Here is a 23247-nt window from a genome sequence, read left to right on the forward strand (position 1 = left end):
TTGACCGGAGAAGCAGTGATCATCACTTTGGGCAGAATTAAGTATTTGGGTGAGGTCCTCCTTCATCCCAGAGACAGCCAGCACCTAGAGGCAAGCAACCCTATTCCCTTGTGGGCCGAGGCATTTACTAGTGCTGGACTTGTCTCTGGCCATGCCTCGTAATTCTCTCCCTGACCACTGGGCTTACCTTGGGTTGCCTTGCCCCGCAGCCACCTCAGTATCTCCCTTATCCGAGAATTCTGGGAAAGGTGGAGTCCATTACCTTGCAAGGTGTCCCCAGAGTTAGCACAGACCCAGAATGTATGTACAGAGGAAAAGCTTTGATGCTATACCCAAAGTCGTAGAACATAAGCCTCATTCATCACTCATGTTTGGGAGCGCTTGAGTGTTAAAAAAAAAATGCTTAGAATGGTGACTGGCCGGCACCCCCGCCCCCCATCCCCACCATCACTCCACGTGTGATGACAGTCCGAGTTTGCTCCCTGCTCTTCAGGCCCCACTATGGCCCAGGTTCTCAGACCAGCTCCTGGTCATGCTGCCGAAGGTTCTGATTAGCACCATGCCCCTTTGAGAGAGAAGTCATTGAAATGAAACAATAGGTTTGACACCCAGTGTTGGACTAAAAACACGGCACACAGCTCTGCGAGCTGCCCCAGGTAGAAAGGGCCACTGGGGTGAAATGGGGGCTTCGGCCCCTCTTCCTGGGAAGGCTCAGATGAGTCAGGAGTCTCGCTGCCCAGTTGTGGCCCCAAGCCTTGGGCTCAGGTGCCAGGGCGAAAGCTCTGGACTGGACTTCTGTGAAAATGAAGTTGGGTCCTGTAGCAGCCTGGGCTTGTCTCATAAGCTCTAGTTTGGCTCCCGGGAAGGGGACCCAGCCTGTGGCCTGTCCTGGGGGAGTGCCTTTTTTTCCCCTTCTAAAGCACCAATTCGCAGCTCAGCTTTCTAACTCCTTATCAGTGTGTAACAGCACATTTTAAATCTCGAATCAGCCCCTGGGCTTTTTTGCTGGCCTAATTTCTCCATGAAAATGAGAAAGAGCTCCAGACACTGTGAATTGTTGGCATCCGGCCCCAGGAAGCGTGGACTCACTTTTACTAAAGCACGTCTTTCAAAGCGCACCCTGCACGCACGCTGCTGGTGCTCCTCTCGGATCACTCTGGAGGGTTGATGCTCACGGGGCAGCGTGGCTTGCTGGGTGCTGGTGGGTCAACTGCGAGGCTGCAGGCTCAGGGTCTCTCTTTCTCTTGACAGAGAGAAAGCGGCCAGCCGGCGGAGTGCAAGCAGCAGTGATGCCTGCGGATGCACGCCCCCTTGGGAGAGGCTGAGCCACCTTGGACGACCGGACACCTTGGGATTCCTGGCCTGTGGCCTGGGGTGTTCACTCGCTGCAGCGCCGTCTCACTAACAACGCTTACAGTTAACTTGTTTTCAAGTGCGTGGTTTTCACTTACACTTTTTTTCTTTTTGCCTAATTTGTACAGTGGTAACTTTGATGCATTTCGCAAATAGGTTTCAGTAAAGCACCCTCTCTACCTGCCATTGCCTGCCTGTGAGCTGGGCAGGTGCACACACGGGTGCCAGAGTGCATTTGTAACTTGGTTAAGACAAAGAGGAGGTAGGACACATGTGCACGCACACACGCACACACATGCACTCCTTCACACACACACACACACACACACACACACACACACACACACACACACACACACACACACACACACACACACACACACACATACATCCTGCACCCTGCCCTCGCCTGCTTTAATGGCCTCTTTATCCCAGTCATCTCAGAGCTGTCGAGTAGAGTAAAGCCATGTTTGCTGGGGGGAGGGGGGAGGGCAGGGGGCTTGGGCAGGTCATCTTCCTATTTATTTCCTTGTGTTTGTATGTACTTTGAACTTGGGCTCACACTCATTTCTGAAACCATGTTTGTGTGACGAAAGATCTGGTGCCTCTGTCCAGGGAAGAGGGGCTCGTGTGTTCTTCCCAGAGCAGAGACCCAGGCCCCTGTGCTGCAGAGGACGGGGGCGGGCTCGCTGGACTTGGACGTACACGGTGGCCGTTGGGGCCCTGGGTTCTCGGCCTTCTCTCAGTGCTCCGGGGTGGGCGGCTCCATTCTGTCCCTCTGTTGGTGTGGAGGACTCCGGGTGCACCTTTCTAGTTTTTCAGCCCCTGATACCAGTCTCCAGCCTCCATTGATTAGCAGCTTTATCAACACTGTGACCAGGCGTGTAGAATGCTCCAGCCTTACCTTAAACAGTACACATTTGTAACTTAATAATAGACAGCGTTTTCAATTTGTACAGAATAGTTAGGATATTCTATTAAAGTTGTGAAACATGAGCATGGCTGTCCACTGTGGTTCTTGGGGCCTGCGCTTCTGCATTTCCAGCCTCTTCCGGAGGGTCGCTATGTTGGAGGATCCAGAGAGCTGCTGTCCCGCCCTGCCATGCCCTTCATTCTGCACAGGGGGACTCTCAAGTGAACAGCAGGGGATGCCACCATCCCCCCTCGTGGCTTGGGAGGCCTTCCCCGGTCCTGATCAGTGATGGTCTGTGTGCTTCTGCCTGGGGGGGACCCCAGGGATGAGGGCCGAGAACTGCGCTCTGTTCCGCCCAGAGACACTCACCTGTTGTGCACTCTCTTGCTCAGTGGCTTCCCTGTGGGAATCTGCCCTCTGTGGTGATGCCCAGCCCAGATTAATGAAACCTCTGGTGGGAGCTGTCAGTTTAATTGGCAGGTGATTCAGATTACTTGGAAGCTGTGAGCCAGGATGAGTTCTCCTCTCAGTCTACCACGACCATGTGGCAGTGGGCCGTTTGACCTGTTTTCAAGACTTGCAGAAAATGGAAAAATACCAAGGGCCAGAGGAAGGTGATAGTGGGTGTGGGAGAAAGACTTGGTTTGGAGTCAGGCAGTGTTCTGGATCCTGGGGTGTCCCACTCCCTGGCCAGGCTGCCCTTTGTCTGTAAAATGGGGGCTTTGAGTCACCAGATAGAAGCGCGGCTTGTACGCTTACGATGGCGTGGCCCCTGTGACCAGCACTGAGAGGTCTCTAGAGCAGGCTTGCTCCTTACCCCTAAAGCTTCCTTGTTCTAATGATGTCTGCCTGGATGTCAAACCCGAGCTGTGGAGCATCTCTGGAGAGCTGGTAGTCCTGGGTTTGAATCCCAGCCCTGCCGCACAGCACCGATGTGAGAACAGGGGCTGTCGAGGTCCCTCCCACCCCTGAGGCTTCTCTCCCCAAGCCCGTGCCTCTTTCTGCCCGCCTCCTGGCGGGTGTTGATACCCCCTTGTTCTCCCACATTCCCATCACTGGTGTTTACCATCTGGGCCCATCCAGGCCCATGCAGTCCATCCCCTCTTCCATTCGATCTGCCGTCTTACTCCTTAGTACAGACTTGTCACCTGGCTCTACATCAGACTGCATCAGTCTGAGGGAGGGGAAGGAATGAGCGTTTATGTGGTGCCTGTGGTGTGCTGGGTACTCTGCTATTTGCTCCCCAGAGCCTCCCCACAACTCTTTTCCCCATTTTACAGTTAAGGAAACTGAGGCAAGCAGGTTCAGTGACTCAGTCACATAGTTAGTAAATGTCTCAGGCTGGATTTGAACTCCAAGTCTGCCTGACTCCCATGTGTCCCCCAGGGAGTGCTGACCCTGATGACAGGACAACAGCATCTGGCACGTGGTAGCTGAGGGACAGGAGGCAAGGTGTGTCTGTGCCCTCATCTTTAAGATGGGGTGATGACCCCCCCCCGCCCCAGGCTTGTTGGGAGGATTGAATGAGAGGGACGAGTTCATTACAAATCCTAACATACACCGAGCATCCTTCCTGCTCAGGTCGCATCTGCACTGGACCGTGATCTGTTTCATGCCCAGGCTTTCCCAGCATTTCCTCTTGGCCCCACCAAAATGGTGCTTCACACTTTGAGAACAGAGGATCATGTGGAGGCAGAGTAAGGGTCCAGCCGCACCTGAGAAAACCGGCTCCATGTGTGCTCATGCCTTTGGCCTCTGCTGGGAGAGCCCCTAGAGGCAGCGCTCAGGGCCAGCTTCTCGTGCCCCTGGGGGAAGGGACATGCCCGTACCCATCCACGTCGGGCCCCACGGACGGGCCAGGTAGAAGTGCTCCCTTTCACCGCTTGCTGAGAGCTGACGCGTATCAAGTGTGTAATGCCAGTTGCTGTACCGCTTTGGAGTCAAAGAGACCCCTGTTCTTATTCTCCGTGGCGGGAGCCAAGGTCCTGCCCTCCCTGGGAAGGGCCACTAGTTAGTGAAGACATCTGAGCACCTGTTGTGGGGGCCGGGGAGGGGGGAGGGTGAGCTCCCGGCAAGGGATAGGGTGTCCAGGAGCAGTGACGAGCTCTTCCTGGGGACAGAGTCTTGTGGGAGTGCCACAGTCAGGGCTTTGGGGGAGGGGGGGAGGCTGGACTGCTGAACCGTAACGAGGAATCGTTATGTAGCAGGGACGAGTGGCTTGCTGCCGGCAGTGGAGGGAGGGCTGCCTGTCACTGGCGGGACTGCCTGCCCCACAGGGGACAGGAAGAGCAGACCAGGCGGGGAGGGAGCCTCACGCCAGCCCAACCCAGGCGCTTTTCCAAGGTACTCAGTGATTCTCGCCTGGTGAGTGTACTGGCATCCTCTAAATCCCCGGCGCTAGGGGTGCCCCGTCTCCCCCAGCTCTTGAACTCAGCTGCCTCTGCTCTACACCCACGAGCATCTCCACGATGGGAGACTCTCCCTCCATGTGCTGCGGTGACCAGGGGAGGGAGGAAGCTGTTTGGCAGCCTGGTGGCCTTGGCCAGTCCTAGAGCCCTGGGAACACCTCCAAGGGCAGCCCAATCTTGAGCGTGGAGCAAAGGCTCCAGGTGGGACAGGCAGGGACCCACCCCTCCCTCAGGTGCCTGACGGGCCGGGGAGGACACCTGAGGACGGGAGACAGCCCTAAGTGCTGGTGCCAGGCTGGGCCCAGCCAGAGGGGCACAGGGGAACTCAGGGAGGGCCTCACGGAGGAGACTCTGGACAGAAACTAGGAGGAAAAGGAAAAGAGAGCAGAGAGCCTGGAAAAGGCTCAGGGCCTTGGCAGGGGCCATCCACCTTGCCAGCGAACAGGCATTTTAGGGTGCCTACCGTGCACCACGCACTGGGCTCACTGCTCTGAGTACAAAATGAACTATGAGGGGGGAATAACCAGGCCCACCAGGAATGGCAGAGTAAATGCAAAGGAGTCTCTTGGGAAGTCTTCTAGGAGGCAGAGAAGTCCAAGTGGGCTTCCTGTGGGGGGTGAGCAGGGTGAGCCAGGAGGGCAAGGCGCTTGGGCAGAGGCTGGGCTGGTGAGCTTGGGGGTGAGCCCAGCAGGGTCAGGGTGAGCCAGAGCCGGATGTAACAGGGAGCCATCAAAGCTCGAGTGACAGCAGCATTTCATCCAGAACTTCTTGTTTCCTGCCCGGTGGAATTCTCCCCAGCTCTGGTGCCCTCCTTCCCCAGAGAGCCTGCCCCACCTCCTCAGGGCTGTCTCCCTCCTCCCGGGAGCTTGTCTCACCTCAACTCTATAATTCATAATGATAATAGTAATAACTAGCATGTGGCATTGTAAGGTTTCCAAGCCACTTGATGAACAGGGTCTCATTAGGTGCTCACCACAACCTGGGGGAGGAAGGGACTACTGGTATCTCCAAATGACAGATGAAGTTGAGGCAGCCACTCTGGGAAGTGATTGGCCCCAGGCCTCACAGTGGGTGAGACAGGATTGGAACTCAGGTCTTCCTGTTTCCAAGTCCTGTGCTTTATCCATGCAAGCCTCTTTAGGACAGGGGCACTTTGCCCCTTGTGTGTCCCCAGGGCTGAGCATTCAGAAGACCCTGAAGTGGGTTAGTGTTTTAAAAGCATTTTCCTCACACTCCGCCTTGTGAAATAGGGAGTGCAGTCTACTTTTATCCCCATTTTACGGAGGAGGAAACTCAGGGGTTAGGTGACTTGTCCCAGATCACAGAACCAATATGTGGCAGAAGCAGGATTTGAACCAGGGCCTCCTAACTCCACCATTTTGGCATCTGAGTCCCCTCTGCTTGCAGTGTTTGCAGGGTTGAAGAATATAAGAGGGGTCCCCAAGCAAGAGACAGAGGAGCCATGCGCTCTGGGTAGAGACCATGGTGGGCTGACAATGAGGACAGGGCACCCTTGTCCTGCCCTGAGAAAGGGGTGGGATGTAGAGGGAGCAGCTCCAGTATTGTCAGAGGGCCTGAGGCAGTGGCCAGGCTCTGTTCCTCACTCACCACGTGACCTTGGGCAAGTCCTCACCTTCCAAGCCTTCACCTTCTGCATTCTTGGACCAGACGGTCTGTCTCCGAGGTCCTTCCCGGCTCCAAGGTTTAATGGTTCCATTCTCCTAAATGTGGGGTGATGGCGGTCCTGCTGGCAGCTGCCTTGGGGGACTTGGCCAGAATCAGTCGCTCTTGGGAGCCAGGAAGACCCTCTGCACTTGGACATGAGACACGTGAATGCAGTGACAAGGAAGAAATCACCCAATTGGCAGGCATTTTTAAACTAAGTTTTTGATATTTTCTGTTTCTTAAATCACCATGGTATCCCAACGACCCCTTTCCATGCCTCCCAGACAGCCATCCAATGGTACATCGTGTTTTTTAGAAAGGAAAAAGGTCAGCATCGTTGACCCGCGGTGACCCGTGCGGACTTCCCCTCCACCAAGGGCGGGGAGTGGGGTGTTGCCTCATCCCTGCTCGGTCAAGACCGGCTTCATCGTTGTCGTCGTGTCCGTTCGCCTCGTCCTCCTTTCTTGGCTCTGCTCACTCCCCTCGGTAGCGGTCCACGCAGACCTTTCCAGCTTCTCTGCGTCCATCGCACTCGTCGTTTCTCACAGCGCAGTAGGTGGCCGTTCCCCAGCAAGGGCTGTCAACTTAGTTACCAGCCCTTCGCTGTCACAAGAAGTGCTGCTGTGCATGTTTTGGAGCTTGGGAAGACATCGTCGGTGGGTCTGCGCCCAGAATGGAGTCTCTGCTTCAAAGAGTCCGACGTTTTCGTCTCTTTATTTGCGGCATTTCAAGTTGCTTTCCAGGATTGCTGCACCAACAGTGTTAGTGTCTACCCACAAACCTCCAGCGCTGACCCTTGCCGTTTTTGCCAATCTGCAGAGTATGAGGTGAAACCTCAGGATTGTGTTGATTTGCATTTCCCTTATTAGTGATTTGGCGCATTTTTTTTCATGTGGTTGTGACTACTTTGCAGTCCTTTTGGGAACTGTTTGTTCATCTCCTTTGACCACCGGGGTCCTTGGGGAATGGTTATCGTCACACACATCCTCTAGCCAACGCTGTCAGAGGTATGTGATCTGCCTCTCTCCTAATTTTTGTGGGATGACCTTTGATCTGAAAGTCACGTCTCCATGCAGAGGGCAGTACACAGTGTGGTGTACGGTGTTGGTGCCAGGCTATTTCTGCCAAGCTGTTTTCCAGTTTTCCCAGCAGGTTTTCCCAGGTAGGTAATTTATGTTTTCCGCTTTCTTAAACGCTGGCTATTGCAGCAGACATTTAAACACCTGCCATGTGCCAGCCACTGTACTAGGCACTGTGAGATGTGAAAACATTCTCCTCATTCTAGTGTGAAGACGGCGTGTGTGTGCATTATGTAAGACACCTTGCATCTTCGAAGCAGAGCCCGGGTGATCGCGGATCAGAAGCGTGGGGACCGGGAAAGATGGCTGCAGGAGGTGGACTGTGGGCAGTCTCGAGGGAAGCGGAGGGAGGGAGATGGAGAACGGCACCAAGGCCAGGGGCGCACGGGAGCTAAGTTTGTCACTCAGTGTTGAAAGGAAGGGAAGGCGGCGCTTGTTTGTCCTAGGCCGGAAATTTGCTCTCACCCCGGCCTTCAGCATTGGCGTATGTATCCACACTCTGCTTCTTTGTAACAGTGTTTGTTGAATCAGTGAATGAAGGAATGAATGAGCCTGGCTCCTCATACCTTCCTCCAAGGCACATGTGAAACCCCGTGCCCATCTGTGGGTGCCCCCCCCCACTCCTCATGCCCCTGGGAGTCTCTGGGGCTGTGAGGGCCAGTGAGGCAGATGGGAGAAACCTTGGCCTCTTCTCACTCTAGGGAAGGCATTGAGTGTCGAGCCAGTCTTGGGCGGTCCTGTTCACTGGCCTGGGAAACTACAGATGCAGGAATGCAGGGAGAAGCCCAAGGCTGGTGATGAGGAGGACTGAGACCTAGGTCATGGAGGGCTCTTTCCCAAGGCTTCGTGGTCTGGGCCTCTGGGCCTCACGTGGGCATCTCCAGAGGAGCCTCTCCCTGGAAAGCCTCACCTGAAGCTTTGCTGAATGGATCACAGGCTTGCTCGCAGAGGCCAAGCCCTCTTTTTGCACGTGGGGGAACAGAGGTCCGTGGTACAGGGGAGACTGCAGAGGCTACCGGGGACCCCATCCGCAGCCTCTGCCCAATCCTCACGAGAAGAGAAGCCTCGCGGCCGGGATGGTGACATCGGGCCCCTTTGTGCCCTGTTGCTGGGCCCTGCCCCCTCTATCCACAAGGGGCCTGATTTGGCCTTGAATGATAGAATCTGCCTTTCTTTGGGAGAGGACTTGGAAAACCTCGGGCTCCTGGAAGGGAGGGGAGGGCGGGGCTCTGAATCACCAACCAGCATCTCGTCAGCCAGACGTCACCCAGGGAAGTCCCCCGGCAGAGGCACGGGAGGGGCGTGGGGATGGGCAGGATCGTGGGCTCCCAGAATTAAGGGATGCCTCAGGGGCCAAGAGGTTACCCGAGGAGAAAGGAGACGGTATCCCGAGACTCAAACCCAGGGCCCCAACTGCAAGCCTATCGGGTTTCTGGCACCAGGCCTTTGCCCAGCTCTGTTCCCTGTTCCAGGCTGCAGGGCCGGCCACTGCATCTGCCCACGCCCTGTTCCTGAGGCCTCCTTCCTCTCCGGGCCTGGCCGGCGGCACAGACTGGGCACATCTATCCCTGTGCCTGACCACTCGTCTTTCATTTCCAGGGCTTCAAATGGGAATCCAAGACCGACAATTGCCCCTTGGACAGGGGCTCTGGCTGGGCGGGGCGGGTCTGGGGGGACAGGACAAGGCAGGAGCAGGTGAGGGGAGGGCAGGCATCCTCCCTCCCCAGTTACCCAGCTGATTCTCGCACCCGGACTGGTTGCAGTGGCTTGTGGGATCCCCTGGCTCAAACCTCTCCCTCTACCATCCATCCTGCGCTCAGCTGCCCTCGGGTCTGACCCCGACACGCTTAGGTTCAAAATCTTCAGCGACTCCCGACTATCTCGGATTAAGGGTGTAGACGCCTCACTTGCCCCTTTAAAAGCGTCCACTGCCGGCCCAGCCGCCTTGCGAGCTTGGATCCCTCTCACATGTCCTTTCGGGCCACGCCCCTTCCCTGCACCCCCCCCCAGACTCTGTCTCTTTGGCCTCCTCCTCCAGGGAGCCCTCCCTGACTGGCCTGCGGGTCAGTGTCTGTATAAATACACACCCGCTTCTGTCCTTGTACCTGACCCCAAGAGGAGGAGGAGGAGTGGGTGTGAAAGAGCAGGGTTAGACTGGGTGTGACCATCTCCAAAGGACTGTGGCCCTGTGGTTGTGGGCATCAGTTTTTTTTTAATATAAATTTATTTATTTTTAGTTTTCAACATTCATTCCCACAAGTTTTTGAATTCCAAATTTTCACCCCATCTCCCTCCTCCCCCTACCCCAAGATGGCATGCATTCTGAATATCCCTTCCCCTAGTCTGTCCTCTCTTCTATCTCTCTCCCCTTCTCTTATCCCCTTCCCCTTCTATTTTCCTGTAGGGCAGGAAAATTTCCTGTATTTCTTATTTCCCAGTAGCATGTGAAAACATTTTTTTTAAACATATGTTTTTAAAACTTTAGGTTTCAAATTTTCTCTCTTCCTCCCTCCCCACCCACCCTCATTGAAAAGGAAAGCAACTCAATATAGGTTGTACGTGTGCAGTTATGCAAAGCACATCCATAGTAGACATGTTATGAAAAACTAACTCTATTTCCCTTAATCCTATCCTGCCCTCCCATTTATTCTATTCTTTCTTTTGACCCTGTCCCTCCTCAGAAGTATTTACTTCTGATTACCCCTTTCCCAATCTGCCCTCCACTCTATCATCCCCCTGCTCTCTTGTCCCCTTCTCCCCCTATTTTCCTGTAGGGTAAGACAGATTTCCATACCCAATTGAATGTGTATGTTATTCCCTCCTTAAGCCAAATCCTATGAGAATAAGATTCACTCATTCCCTCTCACCTTCCCCCATTTCCCCTCCACTGTAAGAGACTTTTCTTTTTGTTTTTTTTTTGTGAGATAATTTACCCCATTCTACCTCTCCCTTTCTTCTTCTCTGAGTATAATCCTCTCTCATCCCTTAATTTTATTCTCCAGATATGACCCCTTAATCTTCAACTCACCCTGTGCCCTCTATCTATCTATCTACATATCATACATATAATTTTTTTCCTCCACTAATACTGACAAAGGTCTCATGAGTTATAAATATCATCTTTCCATGCAGGAATGTAAACAGTTCAATCTTAATAAGTCTCTTATGATTTCTCTTTCCTGTTTACCTCTTCATGTTCCACTTGAGTCCTGTATTTGAAAGTCAAATTTTCTATTCAGCTCTGGTCTTTTCATCAGGAATGCTTGAAAGTCCTCTATTTCACTGAATGACCATTTTTTCCCCTGAAGGATTATACTCAGTTTTGCTGGGTAGGTGATTCTTGGTTGTAATCCTATCTCCTTTGCCCTCTGGAATATTATATTCCATGCCCTGTGGTCCTTTAATGTAGAAGCTGCTAAATCTTGTGTTATCCTGATTGTCTTTCCATAGTACTTGAATTTTTCCTTCTGGCAGCTTGTAATATTTTCTCCTTGACCTGGGAACTCTGGAATTTGGCTATAATATTCCTAGGAGTTTTCCTTTGGGGATCTCTTTCAGGAGGAGATCTGTGGATTCTTTCAATTTCTATTTTGCCCTCTGGTTCTAATATCAGGGCAGTTTTCCTTGATAATTTCTTGAAAGATGATGTCTAGGCTCTTTTTTTGATCATGGCTTTCAGATAGTCCAATAATTTTTAAATTCTCTCTCCTGGATCTATTTTCCAGGTCAGTTGTTTTTCCAATGAGATATTTCACATTGTTTTCTAATTTTTCATTCTTTTGGATTTGTTTACTGTGTCTTGATTTCTCATAAAGTCACTAGCTTCCAATTGCTCTATTCTAATTTTTAAGGAAGTATTTTCTTCAGTAATCTTTTGGACTTCCTTTTCCATTTGGCCAATTTTTCTTTTTAGGGCATTTTTCCTCATTGGCTTTTTGGACCTCTTTTGCCATTTGGGTTAGGCTATTTTTTAAGGTGTTATTTTCTTCAGTATTTTTTTGGGTCTCCTTTAGCAAGCTGTTGACTTGTTTTTCATGATTTTCTTGCATCACTCTCATTTCTCTTCCCAGTTTTTCCTCTACTTCCTTACTTGCTTCTCAAAATCCCTTTTGAGCTCTTCCAAGGCCTGGGACTGATTCATATTTTTCTTGGAGGCTTTGGATGTAGGAGCTTTGACTTTGTTGTCTTCTTCTGGTTGTATATTTTGATCTTCTTTTTCACCAAAGTAAGATAATATAGTCTGACTCTTTTTGCGCTGCTTGCTCATGATCCCAGCCAATTACTTGAGTTTTAAACTCTTTGTTAAGGTAAGAGTCTGCTTCCAATGTGGAGAATGTACTGTCCCAAGCTTCAGGGGTACAGCTGTTTTCAGAGATACTTGTAGGGACCTGTAAATTTTCAGTTCTTCCAAGGTGGTATGATAAGGGGCAGGTGTTTACTCCTTTCCTGGCCTGTGACCACAAGTACTCCTTTCTGTCCTGTAACTGTGAGGAGGGTTCCTCTCCACAGCACTACAAGCTCCACCACACCAGCTCCTCCTCACCCCAGCACTGCTGCCCAGAACTGTGACCCAGATCCAAACACGGGCAAAGCAAGAGATTCCTGCCTCAGCACTGGCAAAGAGATCCCTGCAATCCCTCTCTGATCAGCCACTGAATTCCCCCTCAGTCTGTGGGCCGGAAGCTCGGGAAGCAGCTGCCCCCCCCACACAGGGCCATGCTCTTGGGGAATGGAGCTGAAACCCCACCTTCCTGTCTCAGCACCGACAGAAACAGACTTTTCCCACTGACCTTCTAAATTGTCTTTGGCATTCGTAGATTGAAGAGTCTGGAAACCTCCACAGCTGCCCGCGATTCAGTCCTCTGAGGCCTGCTCCAGGTTTGCGGCGGCCTGCACACCCACACCGGGCTGCGCTGTGTTCCCAGCCCAGCGCAATACACCTTTCTGATCAATCATCCAGGTTGTCTTGGGCTGGAAATTTGTTTCACTCTGTCTTTTTGTGGGTTCTGCTGCTTCAGAATTTGTTTAGAGCCATTTTTTATGAGTATTTGGAGGGGTTCGGGGGAGAGCTCAATCAAGTCACTGCTTTCACTCCACCATCTTGGCTGCGCCCCCGCATCAGTTTCTTCATCTGCGGAATGGGAGGGGGCATTATCCTTGTATCCCCTACTTTCTGGAGTGGCGGGGAGGGTGCTCTGCAGCCCTTAAAGTGCCTGGAGAAGTGCCAGCCCCCATCGTCCCCATCGTCCTCATCCTGAGAACAGGGAGACCGGCTGTGCCGAGATGACATGGGTGTCAGCGTGAGGAAAGGTGAAGTCAGGAAGCTCACGTTGCAAGAAGCCTGGAACAGAGGCCTCACCCACGCAGCCTGGGGCCAGCCAGATTGAAGTGCAGTTGGGACTGGTCAGCAAAATGAACAAAAGCCAGCCCAACGTAGATGCGATTGCTGGGTGGTTTTCTCAGTCAACCTGCTACCCTCACTTCCACTTTAGGGACCCTTGTGACACCCCTGGCTCGGACACCCAGGGGGAGGCCTGGTCTCTGCCCTTGTGAAATCCTGAGTGCGGCTAACAGATCCTGCTCGACTTTGGCCTGGAAGCCCCATTCTGGCGAAGCCCCCTTCCCTCAGTGCCCCAAAGGAGGCTGGAGTGGACGTCACAAGACCTGGGTCTGAATCTCGGCTCTGTGACCTGGGCCAACCTCAGAGTCTCAGTTTCCTCATCTGTAAAATAGGATGGGTGTGTGTGTGGGGGGGGGTGATCATTTGTACCCTGCTGATATGTGACCGGGTGAGAGAAGCCACTTTGTAAACCTTGATGAAATCCACCTGCAAACAGGAGCTGCCTGTCAGTGGGCAGAGGGATGGATGGAGAGTGAGGTCTTGCCTTCCCTGCCAGAAGAGCTGGGCCCGGTGGTCTCTCTAGTTCCCAGCTGCCTGGGGCCAGCCCTCCTCCCAGAGGGCCCTGAAAGGGTGGGAAATGGCCCCCCATCACCCACCCCTCTGGGCACTGGCAGGTTGGTCTCCAGCTCTGTGGGCCGGAGGCTCCTGGCTCCCCTACCACCTGGGGCCTCTCCAGACCTCAGACTCTGGTGGAAACTTTCTCGCTGAGGGCAGGGCTTCCCTTCCCATCCTCTATCCCTGTGAGTGACCGTCTCAGGCAGGAGGGCCCCGGCTGCCAGGTTCCCAAGACTCGCCAGCCTGAGCCCACGGGAGCACCCACCTAGACCTGTCTACACCATTACTCAGACATTCTTCACGCCCACGGGGTGAGGGGATGCACTAGCCGTCCTCAGTTTCTCCATCCACACAGTGAGGACTCGGTGGTCCTGATTCAGCACGGATGCCTGTGATTCTCAGTAGCCTGGCCTTTGCCAAGAGGGCTAACGCCGGCTTGAGTTTGCTGTGTCTCTAGGATGCTCAGGTTGACATGTCGAGGAAGCAGATGGAGAGGCAGGACAGCGTCAGAGACGGCTCCAGAGAAAGATGAATGTACCTCTCGTGGCAGCCAGCGAGAGGCTAGGAGGGAGAAGAGGGCAGGACAGAGCCTTGGGGGGCAGTTGGGCTATGGACTCAGAAGGAGCGGTCAGAAAGGCAGGAGGAGAGCCGGGAGAGGGGTGTCATGAGCCCAGAGGGCGGCAGTGCCGAGTGGAGGAGGGGGCCTGAGGGAGGCCTGCCAGGGCTGGTGATGAAGAGGCTCAGGCCAGGCAGAGCCAGGACCCAGGAGCCTCAGTGCAGAGGGTTAGGAGGGAGGGAGAAGAGGAAGTAGGGGCAGCAAGAGCAGGTGCTTTTTTCAGGGATTGCTAGAGCTGGCTTCGGAGAGCTGGTTGTTAAATGTTCAGCATCAACATTTATACCTTGGAAATCAGCAAATGCCACAGATGTGAGCGCTGCTCATTGGATGTCTCAACGTGAGAAAGCAGTGGAGAAAATGGTCAAGGTGCAGATCAACTTAGCAGCCAGGCATGGTGACGTCTCCCCCATAGAGAGGCAGCTGGTAGTTAAATATTAACCAATATGTCCTTGTATCGAATTCCAGGTTCTTGCTCTGGAGCTAGGTGGGGGCTCTCTGGCCCCCCATTTTAGAGAGGAGGAGATTAAAGCTCTGAGAGGTGACGAGTGACAGGCAGTCTAGTGCACAGCAGGGAAGGAGAACACGCATCCTGTGATCACCCCAAGGCACCCTGCTTCCCAGAAGAGGTTTGGAGGCATCCCCAGAGCTGTCCTGGCCCAGCGCCTCAGAAGTCCTCAGGCTTCTAAAAGCTGTTCTCCCTCTCTCTTTGTCTCTGTCTCTCTCTGTCTCTCTCTCTCTCTCTTTCTCTCTCCCTCTCTCTCTCTCTCTCTCTCTCTCTCTCTTTCTCAGATCTCTCTCTCTCTCTCTCTCTCTCTCTCTCTCTCTCTCTTCCTCTCTCTCAGATCTCTCTCTCTCTCTCTCTCTCTCTCTCTCTCTCTCTCTCTCTCTCACACACACACACACACACACACACACACACACACACACACTCTCCTATAAGCGCTTTGGGGGAGAGTTACCGGGGCTGTTTTTCATATTTGCACCACTAGGGGGTGCCATGGTGCTCAGAATGCTGGGCCTGGAGCCAGGCAGACAGGAGTTCAAATCTAGCTTCAGACACTTCCTTGTGTGACCCTGGATGAGTCACTTAACTGCTGCCTGCCTCGTTTTTCTCAGCTGTAAAATGGGGCAGTAATAATAGCACCTTACAGAAATGAGCTGCTTAGGACAAGTAAAGCCCTTAGGACAGACAGTCAGTGTCTTACACATAGTAGGTGCCTGTTTCCTGCCCTCTTTCTTCCTACACCACCCCCATGGCCCCAGGACCAGGCCATAATAGTCCCTTGGCTGGTTGAATGGCTTAGGCTGAACCCTGGCTCTGACACTGGTTCCCATCTCTGGTGCACCCCAAATCTCTTCCAAAACTTGTGACCTCAGGCCAGGCCTTCCTGGGGGCTGTCATCCTCCCTGTGGGAGCTGGAGAAGGATTCATCCTTGTGTTGTGGGGATTTGGGGAGTTGGTGCTGGCCCCCTGCTGCCCTTCTCAGGCGTGGCTGGGTCTCCGCTGGCAGCTATCAAGGACTGAGGAACTCACCCCTTTTCCATACTCCCCAGCTGCTCAGATCCGGCCTCCGCATTGTCACCTGTAAAATGGACCCATGGGGAAGTGGTGGGGGTCCTTCCGTTTTTGTTCTGCTGGACCTTGTTTCCCTCATTCTCCCTGAAAGTGCTGACCTAACATGGAAGGAGGCTTCCCTGGCCTGCCTGGGGGTGGGGGCCCTCAGCTCCTGCACAGTCCTAGCCTCCCTGGCTTCCCGTACTAGCCTTTGGCCTTGGCACAGGAGGGAGCCTGGCATCTTCTGCATACAGTGAATCACTGAGCACACACAGGTGGAGATGTTGATTCTCCATGACAACACTCCTGTGCTCCTGTTCTGCGGCCTCACCCAGGCTCCAGGCCTGAGGTCTGGTGGCCCCCAGCACAGTGCACAGTGCCTGGGGCTCCCAGGGGCCCCCTCACCCCCGAGATCCCCCGAAAGCTCTGGCCTTTGACCCAGCCAGGCCACACTGGCTGCTCCTTGGAAGCAGCTCTCCACAGTTCGTGGTCAAGGAGGCCTGCAGGCCGGATAGGAGGCATGCTGGGAGTGTCTGACAGTGGAAGGGGGGAAGGAGGAGGGGTGACTGGGGAGGAGGAAAAAGAAAGGGGAGACCAGGTCCCAGGATCTCAGCTTCAGGACTGCCCAGGGTCACAGGGGAAGAGGAAGGAAGAAGGGGAGGCCTTTGGGCCCACCGGCCAGTGTCTACTTATCCTGGGGGTCCTCTTCCTTTTACCACGTGTCTGGCCCCATCAGCCGGAGTGTGGGGCACAGAGCTCTCTGCGGCCCCGAAGGCCTCCAGCCACCAGTTCCCTGAGCTGTGCCTGTTGCTGGGTTGCAGACATCACAAACTGAGAGATTTCACTCTGCTGCCTCTCCAGTCACACCACACGTGCACATAGACACGTGCTCACACACGTGTGCACACACACACACACACACCCCAGGGTATTTTTGAGGTGGGGGAGGCACTTTCCCATGGGCTGATCCAGAAGGAAGGAGCCCAGGTGAAGTGGAAGTCTGTTTCCTGCCTGACTCCCCCAAAGCCCACCTTCCGCAGGAGGCCTGGCCCAGCCCCTCTCCCACCCCCCTTGTATGTGTATGGGGTGACTGGGGCATGTTCTGTGAGGGCAGGACTGAAGCCCCCGGTCATGGATCCCCCTCCTCCTCCCTGCCTGGACCTCTCTGTCCCCAAGGCTGCGGAAACACCTAGTGAGAAGGTGGCCTGGGGCTGGTCCCAGCTCTGCTGTGCCTCAGTTTCCCCCTTTGTAAAGGGAGGGGTTGGACTCCTTTTAAGTCCCCAAAGTCCCTCAGTGCGGCCATCCCTGGAGGCTGAAAGACCCCCCTGCTTTCCAGAGCCAGAAGCCTGGCTTCTTCCAGGTTGCTGCCCAAGGTCCCTTGGCCTCACCTCAGTGAGCCCAGGAGAGAGGAGGTGCCACACTGGCTGGGTGGGCACAGGGCTGGGGGCCGAGCCACAGCTCTGGCTGCTGCTAGGGACCCCAGGCAGAGGGAAAGGCAGGGCAGGGCTGGGCTAGTCCCTGCCTCCTATGCTTCCTCTGGCTCTGGAAGGGGACTTTGGTCACCTGACTCCACCCCTAGAGCCCAAGAGGGCTGAACCCCGGACTCTACTCCCAGCCCAGCTGCATCCCCCTGTGCCCTGCCCCCAACTCTGGGTGCCAGCCACCCTCTCAGGAAAGGAGACGGCTCTGTGTGATGGGGTATGATCTTCTGGGCTAAGCAAGCTCTGCTCTCTCCAGACCCCGCTGTTTGTGGAAGCACTCAGGTGATCTCTCAGGAAGAATGGAATTCGACTGATGTTCAGCCAACGCTCCCATTCCCTACAGGCTAGCAGGGGGACAGTGAGGCAGGAGCCAGGCTTCCCTGGCTGTGGAGGGGACCAAGGAATACAGAAACTGGCCTTAGGTTAGGAGCTGGAGGGACCTTAAGGTCCCTGAGTCTAGCCCTGCCATCTTCTGGAGGATAGTGGAGGCCTAGAAAGCTTAAGGGACTGGCCCAAGGTCATGCAGGAGGAGAAGCCAGACTACTGAGTCACAGTTGCAGAAACGCCCATCAGCTACAAAGGTAGAATGTGGAAAGTGCCTAGACAGGTACTTACAACGTGATGCAGGGAGACCTAGGGAGAGCTCCTGGCCAGTCCAGGGATCCAAGAAGGCTGCATGGAGGAGGGGGCATGGAGGCCAGGCTTGGAAGGGTGGGCAGGAATTCAGATATCTACAGGCAGAGATGGGGTAGGGCGGCCTAGATGAGTAGGGGGAGAGGAAGAGAACCCCTCACTGCCCTGGGTGAACTCAAGTCCCCTGGCCCAGGTGATCCTCAGGTACTGAAACACCTGGCAGCTGTGACTGCTGTGATCATTGAGAAGTCATGGAGGGCAGGTGGACAAGAGCTGAGAAGTCATGGAGGGTGGAGGAGGAGGTGACAAGAGCTGAGAAGTCATGGAGGGTGTGGGGGGGGAGGTGGATGGATTTTCCCCAAAGGGAAGAACAGAGTCTGACAGCTGTTGCTCAGTATCCTGACTTTGACAATTGGAAACATTCAACAAGATATTAAAGGGAAGGCTAGTGGCCTCTTGGAAAGGGAGGCAGTGATCACAAGGAGCCAAGATGGCGCCATCAGGAGAAATCATGTCGCACATTTCCTTTCCTTTGACAGAGTTGTGAGACTGGTGGAAGAGAAGAACATGGTTATAGTTTGCCTAAATGTTAGGGAACTATTTGGCAAAGGCTCTCTTCCTGCTTTTGTGTTCCAGATGGAGAGAGGTGGGCTAGGGCTAGCTAAGAGAGATTGAACCATGCATGAGGGGTTCAATGGTGGAGCCCACAGACCAGTCATCAAGGGCTGCACGTTAACTTGGCAGAAGGTCTCCAGTGGAGTGCCCCAGGGATTGTGCTTGACTCAGCTAGTTAACATATTAAAAAGAAATGTCTTCTTCGTGCTTTTCTTTTTGCGTCAGCGCTGCTGCCTGGAGACTCCTTCCATCCCTCCCCATCAGAGCCTTCCTTTATAACCAAGAGGCTCCATGGAAGGACTGAACAAATTGTGCCACATGAATGGAATAGAATGTTTTTGGGCACTGGAAGCAGTGACCAAGAGGTGCCTGAACCAGCCTGGACCTCTGCTCTACACTCCTGCGTCCCTTTGCAGGGACCTGTCTTCAGGCGCCCATGGCATCCTGCCTTCTGCTGTAGCTGATAGGAGGGGAGGCAACGATCAGGGGCTCGAGGCAGAAAGCCTGGGCTCACCCGAGGCTCGGCCACTCCCCGCCTGGGCCAAGATGCTGTCCATGTCGGGCAGTGGCCATCTCATCCTGCACCCGGAGCCCCCCCAAGGAGGAGGGAGGCAGATTGTCCTCTGGTGGTCACTGCACCAGCCACTGAGGCTTGGTCAGTGGCCATGATTACTTATGTTCGATCCTCACGAGGTCACTCTGGGTTGGGTCAGCGTGTCCTCCAGGCAGCCTCACTGTTTCCTGCCCCACAATCACATTCCCTCCCGTTCACAGTGTACAATAGATGGGCACCCACTTTGTGGATGGCTTTTTATCACCACTAAGAGGTACACCCCTTTCTCTCCTCTGACATGGTCACCCCCTTGTAGACCCTCATCCCCTTACACCTGGATGACTGCAATGGCTGCTGGGGGGCATTTCCCCACTTCAGTCCATCCTCCAGCCACCAAAGGAATTTTCCTAAAGTGCAGGTCTGACCCTGTCACCCCCTAACTAGGTGGTACAGTGGAGAGAGCTCAGGAGTCAGAGAGGCTCCTGTTCTTGAGTTCAAATCCAGCCTCAGATACGTAGTAGCTGTGTGACTCTGGACAAGTCATTTAACCCCCTTTACCTCAGTTTCCTCATCTGTAAAATGAGCTGGAGAAGGAAAAGGCAAACTGCTCCAATATCTTTGCCAAGAAAACCCCAAATGGTCACGAAGAGTCAGACGTGACTGAAACGGCTGAACACCACCACCAAAAACTTTGTGCTGGGCACTTTGCTCAGTGCTTTACAAATGTCATCTCCTCTGAGCCTGCGAACACCCCGTGAGTAACATGCTATTATCCCCTTTTACAGTCAGGAAATTGAGGCAGACACATGGTAAGTGACTCAACCAGGATCACACAGTGAAGAAGTGTCTGGGGCTAGGTTTGAACTCAGGTCTAATCATATCAAACCCCTACCCTCAGCTCAGTAAACTCCAGTGGTTCTCTACTACAAGACAAATAGAAAATCCTCGCCTTTAAGGCCTTTTACAAGCTGTCCCTCCCCACCTCCCCTTCCCACCTCCCCTCCCCTCCCTTCCCCTCCCCTCCCATTTTTTTTAAGGCAATTGGGGTTAAGTGACTTGCCCAGGGTCACACAGCTAGTAAGTGTCAAGTGTTTGGTCTGAGGCCAGATTTGAACTCAGGTCCTCCTGACTTCAGGGCCTGTGCTATATCCACTGCGCCACCTAGCTGCCCCCCTCCAGTCTTCTGCCACATCTTCTCTGCCACGTCCTCTGTGGTCCAGGGATACCTGCCTCCATTTCCCCACGGTGCATTTTCCTTATCTGTCTTCCACACCTGGAATCCCCCCAGGTCCCAGGCCCAAGAGTCACCTTCCCTGTTCTCCTTAATGCCCCATGGGATTCTCTGGTCTTCCTGCCTGCTTCCTGTTGTCTGCGCCTTGGGACTGTGAGCTCCCTGAGAGCAGGGCCTCATCACAGCCCCAAGAATCCCCAGCACTTAGGATCATGCCCAGCATGTAGTTGGCACTCAATAAATGCTTACTGACTGCTGCTGCTGGTGGAAATGTTTTTGTTATGTGGGGGGGCTTTCTTTCCCTCTGCCAACAGAGACAGAGACACAGACTGAGAGACAGAGAGCTAGGGACCTGGAGTCCAGCGTTCCAACTCAGTCTCAGGCATGTTGACTACCTGACCCTGGCCAAACCTCATTTTGCCTTCATCTGCCTCATTCCCTCAACTATAAATGATTGTTATGAGGATTAAATGTGACACCATTTTTAAAGCACTATATGAACTCTGTGTTATGATTGTTTCCCAGAATGACTGGACTGGCTGTCGGCTCCACCAACAATGTACTGATATTCCTTGTCAGCCAGGCCGAGGGCCCGAGGTAAAGCCTCCGAGGCATATTGGGTAACTCAGCTGAGAGGGGAGGGAGCCGGGTGGCTCACTAGCTGGGTGACAGAATTGGGATCCCAGGTCCTTGACCCCGCCCCTGCCCATGCTGTCTGCCTGGATCAGCCCACCTTTGGCATCTCTTGTTCAGGTCGGGGTGGGATGTGAAGAACCAGGGGCTGGGAGATAGTTTCCTGTTTTTGCTGTGCATCAGCCTGGTCCCTGGTGCCTGAGCACGGGGTGAAGGAGCTGTCTGGGGGGCCAGAAACCGGACCTCCCTTTGTTTTCACTTGAGGAAATTCAGTTCAACTCATCAAGCCCCTAGTAAATGGCTAGTTTGTGCCTGGAACTGTGTTAGGTATTAGGGATACAGGAAAATGAAAATCTGCCCTGAGAGTTTGCATTCTACTTGGGTGGAGGGGAATGCCACATAACATCTGGCATTTATAGATATCCACAGCGCTTTAAGGTTTGCAGAGAGCTGTGCACAGTAAATACAAGATAATTCGGAAGGTAAGAGAAGAGACATTTCAAAGTAAAAAAAGAGAATCCTTGGGAGATTTATGAGCCAAATGGTTCAAAGGCTGGGGCGGGGGTAGGCTGTCCGAGGGGTCCTGGACAAGGCCTGGCAGGAGTGGGGTCGTGCGGGCTGACCAGCTCTAGGGCCCCGGGAAAGTCTTCCTCCAGCTGCACAATAAGGGGTGTGACCAGGTGACTTCCAGCTCTGACATTCTAACCATCTATGAAAATGAGCTTCACTTTCCCATCTCCAAACCTTTGCTCAGGCTGCACCCCTTCCTAGAATGCCCTTCCTCTCCTTGTCGTCTGCCGGAATCCTATCCATCCTTAAAGCTCAACTCAAAGTGACCAACAATTAGAGAGTGAGGAATGACAGCTCAAGGCAGAGGCAGGGTATCGGCACACACCTGGCCCGGGAGCTCTCCAGGGAGCTGGAAGGGTACTTACAACAGAACAGGGAAATCAACAGGCATGCTGGGAGAGGCGCTGGGCTGGGCTGGCCCCAGGGCCTCCTCCCTGCGCTCCAGCTTCCCCAATCCTTCCTCTCCAGAGACAGAGCTCCGCCCACCTCCCTCAAGTCTCCTATGGCCCCCCCCCACACCCGCCCCTTATTTCATATCTGCCCAGGCCCAGTCTGAGCTTGGCGTGCCTTCTGCAGGCCTCTCCTCTCTTCAGATTTTCTGTCTCCCATGTCTCCCATGGCTCCTCCGGGTACTTCTGTGCAACCTGCCTCAAATTCCCTGCCTGTTGGTCTTCTCTCTCCAACGACTACATTGCAGAGGGATTCCTGGATAGAAGTGCATGGGACTAGATAGTCACAGAGGCTCAGGGAAATGTCACCTCCTCATACCAGCCTTCCCTGATTTCCCCCTTAATAGAGAAGGCTGGGGGTCCAGGATGTCAGTTCAGGTTCCAGCTTGACCCTCAAACCCCTGCCGGTTGGTGCCTCTTCCCTTCTTCAGGGTTGGCTCTCAGAGCGCCCAGCTGTGCCCAGGCTGCTTGGTCCATCCACACTGTGGCTGCCTCATCCTGTGGCCACCCTCTCTCACCCTCTTGGACTCCTGTAAAGAAATGAGTCTATCCATTGCCCCTGTGGGAAAGCCTCAGCATGATCCAGAGTAAAGGCAGGGGGCAGCTGAAGGTTCAGTCTATGCCTTGATCCCCTCAGCTGGCCCTGACAGCCCTGGGGATGCACAGCAGAGAAAGGGCATTGATGAGCTGAGGAGCCTTCAGAGGTTAGCAAGGGCCAAGGGCCCAGAGATCACCACGCAGGCATCTCCAGGAGGAACCCAAGGGTTCATGCTCACTGCCGTGCTGAGCATCATGGGCTGTCCTGTGGAGGAAGGGTGTATGTGTGTGTGTGTGAGAGTGTATATATGTATATATGTACCTGAGTATGTACGAGTGTATGTATGTGTGTGCATGCATGAGTGTGTGTATGTGAGTGGGAGTGTATATATGTGCCTGAGTGTGTGTATGAGTGTATGTGTGTGTATGTGTGAGTGTAAATATGTGCCTGAGTGTGTGTGTGAGAGTGTGAGTATATGAGCATGAGTGTGTAAGAATGTGAGTGTATATACGTGCCTGAGTGTGTGTGAGTGTGTGTGCGTACAAGTTTGTGTTTGTGAGTGTGACTATATATGTTTACCTGTGTGTGTGTATAAGTGTGTGTATGTGTATGAGTGTGAGTGTATGTATGTGTCTGAGTATGAGCATCTGAGTGTATGTGTATGAGTATATGTGTGTGTATGAGTGTGTGCATGCATGTGTGTGCATGTGAGTGTATATATGTGCCTCAGTGTATGTGTGTGCATGATGTGTATAGTATATGTGTGTGTGTATGAATGTGTGTGTGAGTGTGTGTGTGGTAGGTGGAGTTAAAAAGCTGAAGGTTCAGGCTGAAGCCTCTGAGAAGGGGCTGCCTTGAGAGTGGGACCCCCCCACCACACACACGCTGGAAGTCACTGGGTGGGGGCTGGAGAGTCCCTTGTTGAAGATAGCTGGGGGGAGGGAGTTGGTCTCTGGGGTCCCTCCAGCTCTGAGCCCCTGAGAGTCTGGGCTTTTCATA

At 53.7% G+C, this 23247-nt stretch overlaps 1 protein-coding gene across 3 annotated transcripts in view; it reads left to right on the top strand.

Moving 5' to 3' along the window:
- The window catches only part of NAP1L4 (nucleosome assembly protein 1 like 4), a 34218-nt gene extending 31869 nt beyond the window's left edge, over window positions 1–2349 (top strand). For all 3 annotated transcript variants that reach the window (XM_078148598.1, XM_020970765.2, XM_020970767.2), the window contains one exon: window positions 1252–2349. Coding sequence is in view for 2 of the 3 variants with exons in the window: in XM_020970765.2 (XP_020826424.1) it covers window positions 1252–1290 (39 nt within the window). In the remaining variant the exon portion in view is untranslated. The remainder of the gene's footprint in view (window positions 1–1251) is intronic.
- The last annotated feature ends 20898 nt before the right edge of the window (window positions 2350–23247 follow it).

This window comes from Phascolarctos cinereus, unplaced genomic scaffold (assembly GCF_003287225.1).
Source record: "Phascolarctos cinereus isolate Bilbo 61053 unplaced genomic scaffold, phaCin_HiC Scaffold_9;HRSCAF=440, whole genome shotgun sequence".
Taxonomy (NCBI): domain Eukaryota; kingdom Metazoa; phylum Chordata; class Mammalia; order Diprotodontia; family Phascolarctidae; genus Phascolarctos; species Phascolarctos cinereus.